The 19,270-nt window shown below is 36.9% G+C and overlaps 2 protein-coding genes across 4 annotated transcripts in view; both read right to left on the bottom strand.

The window, feature by feature from the left end:
• The window catches only part of apba2b (amyloid beta (A4) precursor protein-binding, family A, member 2b), a 45,023-nt gene extending 31,064 nt beyond the window's left edge, over positions 1-13,959 (bottom strand). Inside the window, exons 1-2 of one of the 3 annotated variants that reach the window (XM_016672469.1) lie at positions 13,779-13,959; positions 10,941-10,978 (exon numbers count right to left, since the gene is read on the bottom strand). The gene's annotated coding sequence lies outside the window, so the exon portion shown is untranslated. The remainder of the gene's footprint in view (positions 1-10,940; positions 10,979-13,778) is intronic. The other 2 variants (XM_007554043.2, XM_007554044.2) reach the window with 2 other exon arrangements.
• A 1,856-nt stretch (positions 13,960-15,815) lies between these two features.
• LOC103139425 (serum amyloid A-5 protein) lies at positions 15,816-17,858 on the bottom strand. The gene is given in 4 exon segments (XM_074560041.1): positions 15,816-16,718; positions 17,212-17,350; positions 17,469-17,567; positions 17,685-17,858. Coding segments are annotated over 3 exon segments (366 nt in total). The 5' UTR covers positions 17,557-17,567; positions 17,685-17,858; the 3' UTR covers positions 15,816-16,579.
• Between the last annotated feature and the right edge of the window lie 1,412 nt (positions 17,859-19,270).

The following is a 19,270-nucleotide window of genomic DNA, read 5'->3' on the forward strand; positions in this document are numbered from 1 at the left end:
AGCAGTTTCAAGAATTTAATCAGAACCGAACCATGGCAGACTGAGTGACTGAAATTGCAAAAGCACTGATCCATAAAGCTAGTTTCCTGCTGAAATTCATTATATACATCTCAATAGTTCACAAATGTCTAACAGATACTACCAGTGACACTGAGCCCTAATAATGTGACGACAAAGGTGAGTCTGTAGACATGAGGTTTATAGGACCCTTTAAACATTACAGTGCTGCCTCTTTAATCACGTTGTGTTGTTGAAACCACCAGAAACATGAAGTAACACTGGAACAGATGATAAAAGTCAGCTGACGATGATTGCAGTTGAAATGACTACAATAACAAAAAAAAAAACAAAAAAAACGTAATACGCTGTTGGTGTCAGGATGATGCAGAGCCATAATTATTTCTTCCCATCTTGGAGAATACTGGAGCAGGCTGGATGAATATTCCTACAGGAGATTAATAAATGATGAGGGATGGCAGTGTTGAGTAGCTCAAAACAGTTTGAATTACTCAGATGTGCATGCATCTTCTTTTCTCCACCCTCTGCACAGTGTTTTCAGCAGGCTACCTCATGACGCTCCTCCACCTTCTTCATGAGCACACAGTCTGCTTGCAGCCTCCCTTTCATTATTCAATTCCTGACTTTCCCAGCTCATCTTGCAGCTGTCCTATTAGAAGAGGGTGGTGGGTATCCGTTTTTATATGACATTATTGAATAAACTGGAAGGTACGATACAGTAATGCGTTTTTTTTCCTTTTTCAATAAAAAAAATTCACACTGAAAATATACAAGCAAATCCATGTAGTGAAGTATAGAGTTCCACTTAAGCATTTAAAAATATAAAGCTATTAAAGGCACAAAGATGTAATAAAAATCTAACTCTTCTTTGTATTTTTTGTTGATGACTTTACAAGAACCAAAAGATGTAAGCTTATCAGATAAATATTTTGGAATAACTTTTACTTTGGGTTCAACTATTTGGTTTGAAACAGAGTGTAACTCCAGTTACGTCCCTAAATCGTAGTGGCCTCTGCTTTATTTGGCTAAGCAGAGACAATGACACCTGCCCATCTCTCTGCTGTTGATTTTGATGATGTAGGTTGCATTGCAGGTCCATGTATGGCGAGACTAATCGGTGGGACTGCTGACATCATAAGTCTGTCTGTCTGGTAATACATGTCGGTGGAAGTAGCAGGTGTTCCAGCAGCTCTGAACAAAAAGTCATTAAGATTGTAATCATCCTAGTGGAAAGTATGGCGCAAACCAAATGGTTCTTAGACCAGTTTGACTGGAAATGACCCACGCAATGCTCATTATTAAAATCTAACCCTAACCCTCTTCAAAAACTGCTTCCATGTGTTTCATTGCAATTTTTCTGATATGTGGCGCAGACCAAATGGTTCTTAGACCAGTTTGACTGGAAATGATCCACACAATGCTCATTATTAAAATCTGACCCTAACCCTAACCCTCTTCAAAAACTGCTTCCATGTGTTTTATTGCAATTTTTCTGATATCCACACAAACTTTCACTCTAATTACATCTTTATACACGACTCTGTAGATTAACTATCACCAATGCATAGTTTCCACAATTTTCCTTGCATCATTTCCTCGTCTCAGTTTGCTCTTGCAGTAGGTGCACAGCAGCCAAATTAAGGAGCTCTCAAGAAACCACTGTTAGTTTACCGAGTCTCACTTTAGAGGTAGATGTGTGAAGGAGATCTTCTCATATGTCAAACCTAAACTGTGTATCCAATATAGGAGAAGTGGAATGCCTAATGTGCTTTGGTAAGTATCTCTCCCACATGAATGACTATACCGGTACTATGCAATAACCTGCTGGGACACAGTAAAAAAGATCTGTGCAAGTAGGCAGGGCAGCTCTACTGACTGTTCCAAATAAAAATCAAACTGAGGACATAAATACACATGAAGCCTAGATGTACTTAATGGAGAGATAAATCTAAAATTAATGAGGATAAATGGGCAGTCCTGTAGATTTTTACAGTAAACATCCCTTTTTTTCTGCTTGAACGACATTAGTTGGGTGTAGACTTCAGCATTATGTGTTTTGACAGATCTCAGCTAATTTGCAAAGAAAGCTATTATGGAAAGTCATTTGGACCTGCAGGCGTTCATGTTCGTAGAGTGCACCGGATGCAAAATAATGTAGTCCCACAGATGCAAAAATGGTACAAAAGACTTAGGCAGAAACATGCATCCTTTGAGTCTCAATGTTTGCAGAAACATTTATATGCATTTTCATGAAGGCATTGCTGCACTGATTGCCTGTGATGAGAGAATAAACATAAAACAAGCTCTTTTGTATTAGTGCAGTTTCTATTGGAAGCCTCTCTTACATGTTTTCTCCATGTTTAGATAATGGCTTTCATTGGTTCACTGGAGGCCCAAAACGTTTAAAAAATAACTTTGCATCTGATTCCAGACTGATAGATGGCACTGACTGTTTCTTGTCCTTCTCTGTTTTTTTATTTGGTACTTAATGTGTTATTTTAGTCTACTTGATGCTTTCAGACAACTTCTTTTATGTAGTTTGATTCTATAGGTCTAGCAGTGATCACATCTGTGCTTGATGACCTAATCGTGTTAGGTCATCAAGCTTTCAGAAAAAAAAATACATTTTGCTTTGATCTGATATTAAAAAATGATTATTTGAAAATAAGAAAGCTATTAAGGGGCAAATGCTTTTTCACGACAGGATACATGTAATTAAATCCCATAAAGATTTTAGTGCTGGAGTAATATGAGATCAAATGAAACAAGATTAGGTCAGTCCCATTCTCATTCTGACAGTAGAATGCCATCATCTGCTTCTGAAACCAGGCTACATGTCACACGTTGCCCTCACATCGTGCATCCCCCTGCCCCCGTGACAGTTTCCAGGTTTCAGTCCTTACTTAGCCCAGCCATCGCTGACACACATCAAGGGTGTTGGCGTAAGGTATCTGTCACAACAGGAAGCAGAGCTGTGCAGATCAAGAGAAAGTCAGTGGGTCTAAAGAGAACTAACAGAGGCAATGTTGCCCACAAACAGCACAAAATACCAAATATACTTTTAAAAAGATTAGGATTTATGAAATAATAAGAGCCTGTAAGTAAATTTCCACTTGGATGCATTTCCTGTTTCAAACGACAGAGAACCAAAAGTTGCATGCATTGATAATGCACAAAAGAAGATCGTTGGGGAGCTGATAAAAACTTAATTCTTAGGATTTATTTATGTATTTTTTATTCTTTAGTGTTTTATTGTATGACACTTTTATTTCATAAAGCTACTTTACGTATTCCAGGAACTCTGTTTTTATTTCTTCTTCTTCTAATGCTTATATTGCCAGGAGTAAAAAACAAAAATTGAGATTAAAAACCTCTTTTTCACTCTGGTTACAGTGAATCGAACAGAGACGGCGAACTTCAGAGTGTCTGACTGAGGGTGTAACGAGCAAGCTACAATTTATTTCACTCATAATAAGTCTTGGAAGGCTTCCTCCCTTAAAACATGACAGACGCTTTGCTTAGATTAACAACTGCTTCTGTGGGTACATTTTACTCTCATTTTCAGTGTTCGTGCCGGTATAAAATGGTGCCATAAACATATTTCTGTCTCTACTGAGAAGGAAAAAAACATAACATAATCACTTTAGCAGTAACTAAAACGATAGTGTCCCATCTTCTTGCAGTTCTCTTTGGCTCCCAGTATGCAGCCCTGCGGCCTGCATGGGTCCCACAAGTCCAATTCATACTGCAGTACACTGCGGTATTCAAAGACGAAACACTCAGCAGATCTCTCTCACAACTAAGCCAAAGGTGAAGAAAATAAGTCAGAGGCCTGAAACAAGTGGCTTTGTCCACAAATCTTCAATAGATTTTTTTTTATTTCACTGTATTCCAATTATGAATTGTAATTACATTAAATATATTACAAAATTCCAAACTATATGAAAAGATAATGTAAACACATACGTGTTCTTACATGTCCTAAGTTCCAGCCAACTTCAGGACCTATTACAAGATTTTTTTTTTAGTTATTGTCCACATGTATTAGAAGACAAACACTTCATGTGATTCAAGCATTTAAACATTATAACTTTTTACTAAAATACAGAATTCAGTGTAGTGATTTCTCTGGACAGGAATTAAAGTGCAATGTTTATTCGGTTTCAAAACACCGCCAATCAGGGCACACACATGAACATCAAGCACACATGGCAGAATCTGGTTGAGTTTTACACCACAACAAGACACAGCAAGGAGCTTTTTTTTTTTTTTGCAAGAGGTAATCAAACCAATGTGGGGGTAAATTTAGCTCAAAAAGCAAACAGCAGTCAGAATAACATGCAGTTGAGTCTCCTATAGCAGGCCTTTGGAGACTCTTGACTCAGGGAATTGGATTGGTATACTGCGCTCTCTTATGGGACCGCTTCCTAATTCTGTCACCACTGAAACTCCAGAGAGTGCTTTTAAGAATTTGGACTTACAGTCACATATTCTAATAAGTGACCATAAAGGCTAAGGCTAACATAAGTCTGTCTACATCAGTGGGGAAAAACATTTTGGATAACAGCCAGACAGGAAAGTCTCCTTCAACATAGTAGTTTAGTTTGAAGCTTAATCAGATTTTAAGTTCCAGTAATTAGAACATGTAACTCCATGTGTTTTAGTTCCACTTCTCATGTTTCTAGGGCTCCAATGGATGTTACTGTGTTACTGACACTGAAAATTGTGATAATGATGATGATAATGATGATGATGATGATGAATATGATTAACCTACGTTTTCCTGACACTTTTTTCTATACCCACTAGTTAAATGTGAACGGGGCTACATAATTACTTATTTCATTAAAGTTTGTGGATACAGTAGAGCACAATGATGTTGAATTAAAAATATGCAAAAGTTTTTTTTTCTTGTCTTTTTTGTTGCAAATTTAAAGACTTCTGATTAATAGCGCGTTCACATATTTTTAAATATTTAACTCAGTCCAGCACACCAGTGTGGGCTCCTTTTCCTCTAATCTGTCTCAGATTTCACTTGTGTTGTGAAAGTCAAATGCAATATCGTATGGAGCAAAACAGATCTTCAATGAAAGCATTAAAACAAAAAGGGTGAATCAAAATAACGTAAAAATGCACACAAGGAAGCCAACTTCCACCTAGAATAACTCACGTGTGTGAACATCCACTGTACATCTGGAGCCCATCGCCAGTAGGAAATGCATCACACTAACCTTCATAGTCCATCATCATTTATTGACTGCCAAAGGCTAACAGTGCTGTCTTCGCTATGAAGCCTTGGATAAGCTGTTCCCCGACTTTAACAAAACACCCAGGAAACATTTTTGCAAGGTTGCTCGCTGCCATGATGCCATGACCTCCTGTCCCAGACATCTAACCAGCACTCGTCTCTGAATTACACATTCAAGGCACCAAAAGATGGAACAAAAGATAAACTTAGAAAGATTTAAGCCGCAGCACAGATAAACAACATGCATCATCAATACAGCCCAGTAATAAAGTTCTGACCTGCAGCTTTTAGTGCTTGATGCTATTAAGCAGATGACACCGATAGGAAACAAATGTGCTATTATAATGTCATTCTTGTGTTCTCAAAGAATAAGCTATGACATGAATTATGCACTTGTCATTATAAGGGATATAATAGTAAAAGCCTCAATTTGTAACTAAGTCTGTCAGATGTGGACTAATCAAGTCTGCATTTCTACATATAGGGCAAAGTCATTGTCTTTAAATGCATATTAAATACATTTGAAATATGCTGTGGCCATTCTGTAGACCTGAACATTTAATTAGGTGACCTTTTTTTTTTTTTTAGCTAGAAAAGGTTTCATAATTTTAATTTCAAAAGTCCATACTTTCTCAGTTGCAAATTTTTAAATCTTCTGACAAATTGTTGTAACATTTTGGGTATATTGGTACAAAATATTTACAAAATTTAGTTTATTTAAATGTATGTTCCAAAAATCATGAAACAATACGATTATGACTTTTGATTAAGTATTGTGGTAAAAGGCAATTTTACTTTGTTTCTTGGTGCTTAGTTCACCTTAATTTAAGACATTTAAGACTCATTATATATGGACAGTAACTCAAAAGCCAAGACAATCATGAGTTCAATTAAGAGTTAAGTTCACTTCTCTAATGTTTTAGTTAATGCTGTAACACCTGGATTTCCCTACTGTGAAGCAATAAGGAATATTTCTATTCTATTCTATTCTATTCTATTCTATTCTATTCTATTCTATTCTATTCATCTAAATCATTTTTCATAATTTTTTTTTAAGACAGGACGTAAGTGTTTTACACTGCACTAGCACTACTTTTGTTTCAAATTACAGTATATTGTTACACTGATTGAAAAATGGTGACTCTAGAACCCATCAGTGTGTTACATTTGCTCTTTTGTCAACAAACAACATCCAAAGGAGAGGTGGTGTGTCAATTAGTTATTTAGGCTGACTGATTTATCTTTAATGCAAAGCTCCCCAGTTAGAGGGAGTGGGATCCCATAATACAACACAATATAAATGCAGCACTAGATTTTCTGATCAACAATAAAAAGTCAATATAGTACAGAACTATAGACTCAGTGGAGACTCTTTGTTAGAGCTTTAAGCAGTTATGATTTAACCGAATACTCAAAGTAGCTCTAGCTCTCCCACATACAGTCAACAAGAAAAGGTGAGGCGTACTTGTTTCCTCTGATCCACAAATTTGATGCGTCAAAATAGATGTACTCAGATAGAGCTACATCTATCTGAGTAATTAAAACCCATAAACCGATCATTTTCATGATAAAACATAATTCCTTTTACATTACAAAGCAGGATGTTGTTGGAGGTTCCCGTCTCCTCCCCATTATCTCGTGAAGCTACTCTTCCACTAGGCATAAAAAAACCCATCTGGTTTTGCTGCTCCAACTTTATCACCCAGATGATGAACAATCGTGGATGCCATCAATCAACAAACATGCCGGGCTACAAATAAAAAAAAAAACAACCGAACTTGATTATTATGCTCGAATAATGACACCATTCTGCATGCTAGGGAAAAATATTTTCCTCTGCACCTTACAGCACATGATAGAGCTTCATGAAACGACTACAATCTGTCACTACAAAGACAAGAAATATAGCACCAAGCAGATGTGAATTTGTCTGCATGCTCCCACAGTGAGAGCAGCAGGTGAGGCTCCCCACACATCTAAATGCTAATGTCACGTTGCTTCTTAAACAAAAGCAGTAGTTACGGTGTTGGCCCAGAGAATGCATCTGAAGTGATGACATATTGCAAGTGACAGCATACTGAAAACAAGAGGCTCATCTTCTAACTAAAACGACAAGAGTGAGGAAGGTAAAACTACAAATGTTGCACATGTGCTAATACTAAAATAGAAGTCAAAGCTCTCAATACTTACAACTATTTGAAGTACAACGATTGATGTGCGTCTCCTTCAGCCACTTTTGCTGCCATGTCGAGCAAAGACTAATATCTGAACTAGACCAATGCCAACGTCAGTAAGGTGACAAAAAAATTGCAAAAGAAAAAAAACGTATATATGGAAAATATATGTCCTGCATGTGTTCATAGAGACAACACTGTGAATCATTAGAAAAACAATGTAGCATTCTTACAAAATCTACAAGTAATTAATAGCCTGCACGAAATAAATAGTCAAGGTCAAAGCAAAAACATCCATGTGGCTTGACAAATAACTAAGTAATTATAAGTAAATAAATGTAATAAGAAATGGCTCTAGGTAATAACAGATGATTCCCTGCAGTGTGTTTCTATATCTTTGAAGAATCTATTTTGGTATTTATACTCTGGCACAGTGCCTGGGAGCCTCTGTTTGAGGCTATATTTATGGTTTATATGCTTTACCTTGTTGAACTCCACCACAATAGCTAGAGATCAATATCAGGGTTGGGCTCCCTTTTAAAGCCAGTTCCACTCAGATAGAACCCTAAAGAAATGGTGAACCACAGCCCTAAACTGTGTGTCCTATCAGAATGTTTTTCATTTATTTTGTGTATTAAACTCATCTGCTTGGGAGAGCACTCTCAGACTTATTTTAACAGACTCTCTCCTCATCAGAAGTGCTTCTACATACACAGATGCACTACGAGGACTCAGCAGGCACGGCTGAGATTTCATAGTTGAGTGTACAGACTCCATACATTTTTTGACAAATTTCTTCATTTTCCACAATCCATTTGGATACTAGCAAGTTGAAGAGCCAGTTAGGGAGAGTAAAAGAGGACAGTGGTTGATTTTTAGACGTTTGCTGAACATCGGTGGATAAGATTAGCTTCATATGTATCGGCCGATCGCCAATCTCCCAAAATTAAGAAAATCAGCGCTGCAGTCTGGCTGATGCGCATCCACCTGACCGGTGGCGTCAGCTCTCAACCTTACTAGCTCAGTGTTACATACAAAACAGTAAGATGTGAACACCCTTTTCTCCATGTTGTGAAGTAGACCAGAGTATGCTGGGGCCTTAACATTAAACTTTAACTGTAATTTCAGTTTGTCAGAGTAAGTAAGATAATAAGCTGAGAGTCTTTAGATGTAAAAAAAAAACAACAACAAAAAACCCCAAAAAGATTAAGAGAAGAGTTGTCACAACTTTATTATAACTGATTATCAAAAAGAAAATATGAACATTATGCAACAATATAGCACAGATGATAACTTATCTCTAAGTTACAAAGACCAATTGGCAGTGAAAGCAGACAGCTAACAGTCGGATGGATCCAGTTAATAAAAAAGACTGTTTCCAAGCTTCTCTTTTTTCTTCCTGTTTCTCTTTCTCTGTGTGCTGCCTCAGAGCCATTATTTAGTGCCACCCATGATTAATGCAGCTATGAATGGGTTTCTCTTTCAGAAAGCACTGCAGGAGAACGGGTTCCTTTCCTTTTCTTTCTTTCCTCTTCCTTTCTGAGCCATTTAGCTTTGCTCCCAATCTGACCTGATTTAACCGCAAAGTGTGAAACTGGTTTGGATTCATTTGAGTGTCAAGGCCAGTGAAACTCTGTGCACGTTTACCTTATCTTTTTAAGACTGTTTATGCTCTCCTATTACATATATAATTAATTTAAGTCAGCTTTGTTAAAACAAAAACAAATCATCAGTATTATCCAAAATACCATTTAAGGAAAGGCGCAACCCAACCAAAGTGAAAAACCTTTATATATTTTTCATGTCTTAATATATTTTTCAAATAATTTCTGAAAAACAGTGTAGTGCATTCTCTTTCTGTCTATAAATGTAATTTATCAGAGGTGAAAAATATTTAAGGTCATAGTGAAGGTGAATTGAAACAAGAACCCAATGAAAATCCCTGCAACCCTGTAAGCTTTGAAGACCTTAGATGCATCTTTCCTTTGGTCTTCACACTTGAAAGAGCAAAGCGTCGTACCGAACACTCAGGAAAGCCTAAGCAACACTTGACTCCCTGCATGAGCCTCTTCAAGCCTCAACTAGTGACTGCTTCAAAATCTGTTTTATGAAGCTGTGAATCACTGATGGACTTAAAAATATAAAGGAAAATAAGATAAAAAGAAGTGTCTTAAAGGCTCTTAAATTTGGATGTAATGGGGGTGGGTGGTCTCTTGGTTTTGTTGCTTTTTCTCTACAGGCCATACTGGAGAGGAATGGCATTCCAGTATTACACCAGTGATCTAAAAACAGCTTCCAAAGACAATTCAAGTTGATTGTGACTATATAGGATAATCTTAAATTGCCTCAGGTAACCAAGGTTAGTGGCATCAATTAACTCACTCAGTCTCTGGTTACCTAGCAACAGCTTGTTGAGTAATACGAACAGTAAAAGTCTCATGATGCTCCCAACATACTTCACTCTTCAGTGGTCTGTGCTTGAGGTGGGCTCAGTGTGGACTCACATGTGATGTCTGCTATTCGATGGTCAGTTGTTGGTTCTGTGTACCCGGTTATGCACTGACTCGAACAGGAAACTGCTCAGCAGTTCACATCAAACTGTTTTGTTTTACACCAAACCAATAAAGTTGAGAGTTGCTGAGAATGTTGCAAAGTAAATGTTGAGAGTCACAGCAACCATTCACAAGGAGCATGACTGCCACTCTCTGTGCAGCACTGACTGTTGCGCAGTGACTTGGTGATGAAGAAACAGGTCTAGGCGGTTAACGACCTCATCAAACTTCCTTGTATCCTTTCGCATAATGCGGGAAATGAAGAAATGTCGACAAGTGGTATGCTCCACTAGGAAATCGCAACCGTCTGTGGACAGTGTGTGTGGAGTCTGCACAGTTCACAGCATGCAGACTCTATGCGTCAGTAAGTGGGGCCAGTTTGGCCACCCTGCCACATAACTGCTTAAAAATAAAAGATAGGGGACTGGAGTGAAAGAACAAAATGAGTAGAAAAGCTCAAGAATGAATTGTGGATAAGAGAAAATGTCATGTCACCCCTTTGTTAGTATTTTAAATATTCAAAACAAAGGAAAATCAATAACAATTAATGCTGACTGATATGAAATCCAGATATTGTGAGACATTTCTCAGCCATATTGCACTGTGTCAAGTAGGCAATCTACTTGTTAAAAAACTGAAAATACTGTTGTGACTAAAACAATGTCAAAACAATGCCACAAAATGGCTGAGCCCAAATTTCTCAGGATATTTATGCTTCATTTTAGGAATACTGTAGATAATTGTGAAACACTGGATAATTAGTTACTGCCTTTTTCACACTGTTTCTTTTATTATTACTCAGACATCTACGTATTATGCTATGATCACAAGATACAAATGAGACCGAGAACAGAAACGTTCTCTCGTGGTCGTTCCTTTGTTACACACCACAATACCAGTACCACTCCCTGCCAGATAATTTTCTGTCCTAGCAGATCTGATTCACACCTGATGCTGTAATCAAGGGAAGCAGCAAAAACATCCACCTGTGTGATAAAAATCCTGATTTCAACTTAAACTGAAGGAAACTGAAGCTTAACCAGAGAAGCCAGCAAAGCTGTGCTTTCAAAAAACATATAAATTAAGGTCTCACCTCTGCTCTATGTTCTTTTCGACATCATTCCAAATAGACAGCCACGTATTCCTCAATATTTCAGTCTGACTTACAGTGAGCTTAGTTATCTGGTTGTACCAGCTTACAGATCAATCAAAGGCCAAAATCTAATTCAAACCCTGACATTCTTACTGCACAAAATATTTCCAATATATGTTACAAAGTAGAAGATGTTAAGATAGAAAATACTGTAACTTGTAAAAACTTTTATATGTCACAGTTCAGAAACTAGGTTATCTGAACCGAGAAATTCAAAAGGCGACGAATCACAGATTCTCGAATACTAAAGAAACAAAAACTGATGATCTGGTCATTTTTGTGTAGGAGGCCTGGAGGCTGTCCCCTATTTCTGGCCCATCAACAGAATCGGTGTAGTATCCTACAGCTGCAGTATGAGTAAGACCCCAGGAGGCTGCAGACTGAGTGTCAGTCTCATACTGCAGGTGTGGAACGAAGTGCCCTGTAACAAAGCACTGATATAGAAACCTCACTTCTAAAAATATTGAGTTTGCATATGTAGAAGTTTCTGTCAAAGCCCCCAAGCCGGATTTAAAAGTTGGACATTGTAATTCTTTTTTGTCACGTTTTTCATGGTTTTGTTTGTCTGAATATTTTCAAACATGTTTCACTTCACTTCAGTTTTCTAGTTTTGTTTTTAGTTTTTTTTTTTTATTTTTAGAGCGACTTGCTGACCATTATTGGCAGATTAATAAAAACCCATCTTAGCTTGAGGACTCTGCTGAAATACTTTCACGATCCCTGTTCAGAAAACAAACAAAACAAACAAACATGGGAGTCAAACATGCTCCAAATACCAATGGCACAGGAAATTTGGTGTGTATCTCTTCATTTGAGACATGGAAGTATTTCATCTTGACTGTTCAATGATTTATCAATAAAACAACCTTTTTTATTTCTTTTGTCTCTATTTATTTTACAACAGAGATCTGTTTGAACCCAGATCTGTGTTGATTTTAAGGGAAGTTCAGTGTCATAACAAAAACATGTGTAATGAGACTGGAAAACCCAGCTCTGTTAATAACCCGGTGTAATATTTACAGTGAAAATAATATGGTGACATGGAGACAGAAGCTCCCCTTTGCATGCAGCCTTGGCAGCACCTCTGCCAAGGCTAAACTAACTATCTTTAGACACGAGTATATCAGAAAATTTGCCATGGAACTTATTGCAGAATTATGCTGTATAGTGTAAACTATGTGACCCTCTACAAATTTTGTCTGGTTTTGCTTTTTTTTGTTACTATTGCTTCAAAACCTGGAAATCTTGAAGAAATTGTTGGATCTATGTATTCTGTTTTTTTTATTTTTATTTTTTATTTTCTACCAGAAAAAATCCTAAAGATATATGTCTGATCATCTGTTTGTGACCTTAAAAGCTTAAGTTTAAGGACATTTGAACTATGTACCATGACAATAGTTCAAAGTAACAGCAAATCCACCTTTCAATGACAGAACAACAAGGAGCATTAGGATTTAGAAATTCCCTCTACAAAGTCCTGATGGCGTGCCACCAAACAAGTGGTTCTTGTTAAACAAACCTAAAATGTCTCTAAATGAAAACATTTTTTGTTAAAAAGGAGCAGAGAAAAATCCCTCCAAAACAATGTTTTGGAGTTATCAGAAACGCTCAATTGCATTTACATTAATTAATATTTGAGCACTGTACATTGTAACTAGGCCAGCGTTGATACTGAAATTGCTCTAAAGAAAACCCAGCAAAACAAACGTACCTTGTTACCATGTGACAGACCAAGGGAGGCTATTCAAGTGGACTAAATGCGATGGTACTAAACTGGCACGAAAATGCATTCTGCATGACTGGATGAAGACAGATGTACTATATAACACAAAGCATGCCCTGTCCCCTGCTCCCTGAGAACAAAGAGCATCCAGACACTACGCATATCAGCAACTGTCCTTGCCTCTGGCTGGGACCAAAGGATATACAAACCCAACATCAAACAGGGGTCATGCTTTTTACAAAGGATTTAGATCTTAACACCCTGAAACATCCACATGTTCATCTCAAGATAGGGAGATCTACAGTCAGGTTCCTCGTTCTTTTCAACTTCACCAAATATAGCCTAGTTATAGTGTGTCATTTAAAAGACTTGGGGAGGAATTTGCAATAGCCTTTTAGAGATTTGGAAGAAAACAGGCAGAAACAACAGTTGAACATAATAAGGCGTTTCAACAAAATGAGCTGGCACACTTTAAACTGGAAGGGACGTCGACTACCAGCACCACTTTAAAATGAATGAAGTTGCTATGACACGTAAAATGTCTAAAAGGCCCATTTGCAACACAGCCTAAATACAATCGATTATTTTAGGCGTAGACTGGACTGCGCATTAATGAATCACCGGGAAATGTAACGATAGGTGTGAACAGGACTTCCACGCGGCATATTTCAACTGAGTTTGCCCATTAAAATGTAGGTAGGCTTCGGGAAGCAAGAAGCCTTTTCCTTTCGAGCTCAGCAGCCCTGTTTTTAATAACACTGATGCTGAGGACAAACCCACACAGGCAGAGCGATCAGCATCCTCCTGCTTTCCACTCCCCCTCAAGATACCAAGAAAAAAAAAAAGCGACTACAGCATATATAGGTATATACTGTGTTATTTGTAGATTCATATAAAAAAGGAGCCTTACCTGGAGAAAGTCATATGTTTGTAAGTCCTTTCCTTTTCAGCCTGAGAGACGGAGCTGGCAGGCAGCGCATCTCTGTTTCATCGACAGCCAGCGTACGGAGCACAGCCGCTGATCACGGAGCCCCGGAACGAGCATAACACGAGGCGAGCCCACTGCAGTTGTCTGGTTGGTGAAAACAGCCCTGCGCGAGAGCCCCTCACCTCACCCCACGGCGCGAGACGTTACTTGGACAAAGATTAACGAAGAATATTCACTGTAGTCATCCCTGTAAACAAAGCAAACGTTTAAAATACCTTCAGTCTGAGGCGGTTAAACAACACTGAGCCTCAATGGAAAACTTCTGCATGGGGCCTTCAACTTAACGCTTTTGTCCTAAAAAAAAATGGTGTGTAGCTTATAAATTCGAGGTTTTGAGCTTTATGTTAGTATGTTATTCCCTTATTATAAACATGTTTGAGAAATCCTTCTCCTGTGGCAGCCATTTGGGGGTGCCTAAACGCTTACTCGGACAATGTGCTGCCCATTTCCACAAAGCTCCTCCTTGGTGCTGCTGTCTCCAGCTGAGCTTCCCCCTCACAGAGCACCCATACCCTGCGCCTTCCCCACTGAGCTCCACCAGAATAGCTGGAGAAGTTATGAGCAAACACCTGGTGGAACTGCGAGTCTGTCTGTCCAGACACTTGTCAGTCCAACACTCCTAAGAAAGGTTGTAAATAGCTTAATGTGGGAATATTGTTGTGAGGAGGTATTAAGTGTTGGAAAGAGAGGAGCTTCTTAAAGAGACAGAGGCCAATTTCAAGGTGCCATTTTTTTTAAAGTTATGTTTAATGTAACCAAACTTGATTGAATGTAACTTAATTGTCCTATAAAATGTCACTATAAGACTTAAAAATACATAATACTTGCCCTTTAAATAATTGTTCAAGACTGATGCTGGTTGTTTCGCCGTTTCCTGATTTGATTCTTTTCCTGATTTGGTCACTGTTCCTAACATCTAAATGTAGCTAATTGTCACTAAATTAAGTAATGATCCAATCTGCATAGTTGTCACCTTGCATAGTTAGAATTAGACTGCATGAAAGAGGAATTGATAGATGAGAGATAAATTTTGAAAAACACACATACAAAAGTACAAGTTATAGTTATTGTTCTCTCAATTATTGTTTGTTTTTATATATATAAAATGTATGTGCTTATTGGCAAAGGAGCAAACTGACCCGAAGCCATCAAAGGCAAAATTGTAGTGCATTGTTAGCAACTTACTGAAAATTTTGGCACAAATCCACAAATCAAATTTGCTATTTCTTTTTTTAGTTATTTGTTTTCAAGATTAGCTAATTCATTACTGTGGATCTTTGATTTTTTTTTCCTGACTATTTTAAGGTTTGATTTTCGGAAAGGACATATGTTGTTGCAAATAAGCAAGTAAAAAAGAAAACAAATCTGACAGTTCAATATTTGTCAGTTTGGTATTTTAGTTACAGGCCAACACTGCCACCTTGTGGTAGAAATACAAGTAGCAATCAATTTCGATGATTTTATCTCCTGTTTTTGACTTAATATGATTCTCTGCATTAAGATTTAATACACTGTTATGTGACCTCTTATTTCTAAGGTATTAAACTATTCTAACAATTTATGTACAAACGATAACTATGGGAATTGTTTTGGTTTGTATTTTATTTGACTTTTGTTTTTAATTTTCTCATAATGTTTTGGCTGTTTAATATTGCCATTAAGGTTTTGCCATATTTTAATTTCTATGTTTTTAATTTCTTTCTTATTTTGTTTGTTGTCTTTCCTGGGCATCTTGCCTTAGACTCTTATGTGACTTTTTTCTGTTTTGCATTGTATCTCCTTTTGTGTTTTAGTTTGGCTCCTGCTATACTTATTTTATTTTAGCGTCTTTTCCCCTCTGCTCTCTGCACTGCACTCAACTTTGTAGCATTCCAATGATTATGTTTATCTTTTCTGCATGTCACCAATCACACCTCTTCAGAAATTAAGCACTCTTGTTTGTTTGTTCCATATTGTCTTCTGATAATAATTTTTATTATTAAAACCATTATTATTAAGACCATTTTATCACAGTTCTTCTATCTATCACAGCTGTTTTGTATCTTTAGGAATTTTATTTAAAATTGGAAAAACATTTAAAACCCTTTTGTAAGTTAACTAATAGAAATGTTTATTAAACACAATTAAGTGGAAAAAAAATACAAGTCAGACTGGAATAAATGTGATAGGTTATCAGCTTGTATAGCTTCCCTTCCACCTGAATCATGTATGAATTAATACAAAATGAAATATTTTGTAATATGCCGTCATTGTGACTAAAGATGGCGACATAAATTAGCACTGGAGACCTCATCTGTACTCCAACTATGTGCAAGTTATTTCAGTAAAAGCCAAATGATTAAACTCAATTGATTTGTGTAATCCCTCTACAAGATCTAAATGCTTTAAATAACTTTTCTACCTTTTTAAAATGGCTTCACTTTTAACAATAACAGACAGCAGACCTCTAGCAAAAACAATATGATTCTCAGGCAACATATGCAAAAAGTGAAATTTAAGTTTTTACTTAAACTGAATGCACTTGTACATGTAGTGGATTCTGTATCTGCGATTTTTCGTAAGTGTGGTTTTCTTTTCCTTGTATATTACACATTCTCTAATACATTTACTTTTACAATTATTGCTTCTTTACGTGTGGTCCCGTTTGTCTCTATCTTGGTCTGTCTGTCTATTTTAAAATGTGTGCCATGGGTTTGATTAGATTTATTATAACTTTGTATTCTTTAATGATCGTCAGGAATACAGTCGACTCTGTAACGGTTGGGATCTCCTCCGCCTCGTCCCCATCGATTTGCCTCCTGATCAGCCTCCGTGTCCTCAGCTCCCCGGCCTGAGTTTCCCTGCACCCATTCTCTGGCATCACTGAGGGAAGAAACAAAGAGCCACATTTTAACCATCAGGGTGGGGAAAAAGACAGTAAAATCATCAGATGAGATTGCATATGTATGTATTTTAAAACTGGCCTCAAATCTAGTAACAGTACTTAAGGAAGAAAAATATGGAATAAAAAATCAAAATATGCAGATTCATTTGATGTATTATAATATTACTGAATGCTTTATGTATTGCAATAACTTAATTTACTGACGGCTAGTAAAACATTTAAGACATATTTATTTCAGAAATTTGGGCTTAAAAATTATGTACAACATCTGCTTTGAAGTCAGTATTTTTAAAAGATACATCTGTATTCTTACAAATAAACTTTATTGTAAAGCATGTTCAAATATAATAATAAAATAACTTAAAAAAGCTTTAATCAAGCTTTAACAAAACAATGTTTCTAACTTCCCATTAGTGCTGCACTCTGTATATATTTCCAAAATTTCATCAGTATTACTTGTGTGCTTCTCACCTGATCACTTCAGCAGCCCATACGCCTCCATTTCCTCTCTTCGCAGCATCAGCATTTCCTCTGGCATATTAGTATTTGTCCCCGTTAGGACACCTGGCCTTTCTCATGTGCAGATAGGCTCGACCCATATCATACGATCCTTATCAGGGGAAAATACCAAACATTGTGTGGTAATTAGAATAACAGAGATATTCAGAGATAACTTTAAATGTATGGCTACGACGTATTTGAAGCGTAAACAGAACAACACTTCTAACCTTGAACAGCTTCAATCGGAAATGTGTACCACTGAGCTTCAGTTCCAATGATGGAGATCAAAACAATTCCTGCCAAAAGCAGCTTCATGGCTAGCGATGCTGTGAGAGAGAGAGAAAAAGAGAGAGAGAGAGAGAGAAAGAGAAAAGAAATTACAAATATTGGTATCTCTCCATACACTGCTTGAGATTTATCTCTAAATTAAAATCTTAACTTACTTCGCAGATGCAGCAGATCGCACACTAGAACCTTAACCTTAGAATGTCCTGCAAGTGAGAACGATCATTGTCTTTTATATTGTTTCATAACAAGGTGTGTATCTGTGTTTATCTCAAAGCTGGACTGAGACGGGAGAAGTTGAGTAAACATGAGGAAATCTTCCAGTTGGGTAATGCGGTTATTGCACAAACCCAGTGCACAAGAATAAATGTAAGTTGTTGCAAAAGCCTTTCTTTCATAATTTCATTTATTCTATTAATTTAACTGCAAATAAAAGACATTTAAAAAACTTATTGTTGATATTTTATATGTCAAAAGTTGTTTTTCACTTGGTTTGCAGATGTTTTCCCAGTTTGAAGCTGATTCATTTGAAAGAACATGGCATCCTCCCAAGCTTTAAAAACAAATAAACCAAACACAAACACTACTGTGGTCAAAGTCAAGTTATAAAAAACAAGCCTCTATTTCCAATTGTTTGTCACAATGACCTAAATGCTAAATGTGCTTTAATGTGTCCTGAAATCAGCTGGCACAATGTTTACATTGCATTAATATCATAATTTGAGATTGTCAACTGGCCTCAGATCAGCTGATCCATCATGTCTAATTGATTTCTGTTTTTATTCATTGTTAACTGATTTAACAAACAAAAAGGTATTAGGAGAATACAGATTTGGCCAGTGAGCTTATAAGATATTCATGTAAATCTAGTTGTTCTGTTTGCAATGGCTGAAATTCAAATCAATTTGCATAAAGATTGACCTGCAAACTCTTGACTGTTCTCAAGAAACTTAACAGCACCATCTCAAGTGTCACACGGCTTTGAAAACAAAAGATCCAAAAACAAATATTACAGTATTCAAAGTGAAAAGTCAATTTTCTTTTGTGACACTGACTACAATAAGTTTCCAGATTTTATTTTTGAAGTGTAAACTTCTTGGCAGTGGAAAAGCAACGTCTGACCTTCTACAAACAAGAAGAAGAAGAAGAAAAAAAAGATTCTGTGGATGTATATTTCATTAAGCAAGCTGTTTTGTTTCCTATGTTTGCACATCTTGCTCTGTGCTTCAAGCCAAGCATGCAGAACAAGTGATCACAGTCAACTGAAAACCTTTGGACAGAACAGAATCCACAAAGTTCACAAATCTACAGAGTCAAAGACGCCTGTCAATGGGCTGCAGGACTGACCGCTACAGGAGGTCATTCGTCCCCACAGTCATCAGAACATATAACTGTAATGACCTGGATGATTGTTTTGTACTGTCTGTTGTTTATTGCAAACAACATGGTACAAATTGTGTCGTTTTGGATTTTCATTTGCAGGACCAGGAAGATATTATTGACAGAAAATGTGTCGTGCATGGAATATATTAACATTTTGTGGTAGCTGCAATTCGTAGACCTATTTAAATGTATACTAGCCTCAGCAAATTACAGAATATTACTAGGATAGGCATACTTTTATTTGCAAAAAGAAAAAAAAAACCCAACAAGTTGCTTTTATTGTAGGCGCACCCTTATTTATTTATTTTTTTTACCACTGCTCATGCTTTTATTTAAATGGCAAAATATACCTGTTGATTTA

This window comes from Poecilia formosa, unplaced genomic scaffold (genome assembly GCF_000485575.1).
Source record: "Poecilia formosa unplaced genomic scaffold, Poecilia_formosa-5.1.2 Scaffold61, whole genome shotgun sequence".
In the NCBI taxonomy this organism is placed as follows: Eukaryota; Metazoa; Chordata; class Actinopteri; order Cyprinodontiformes; family Poeciliidae; genus Poecilia; species Poecilia formosa.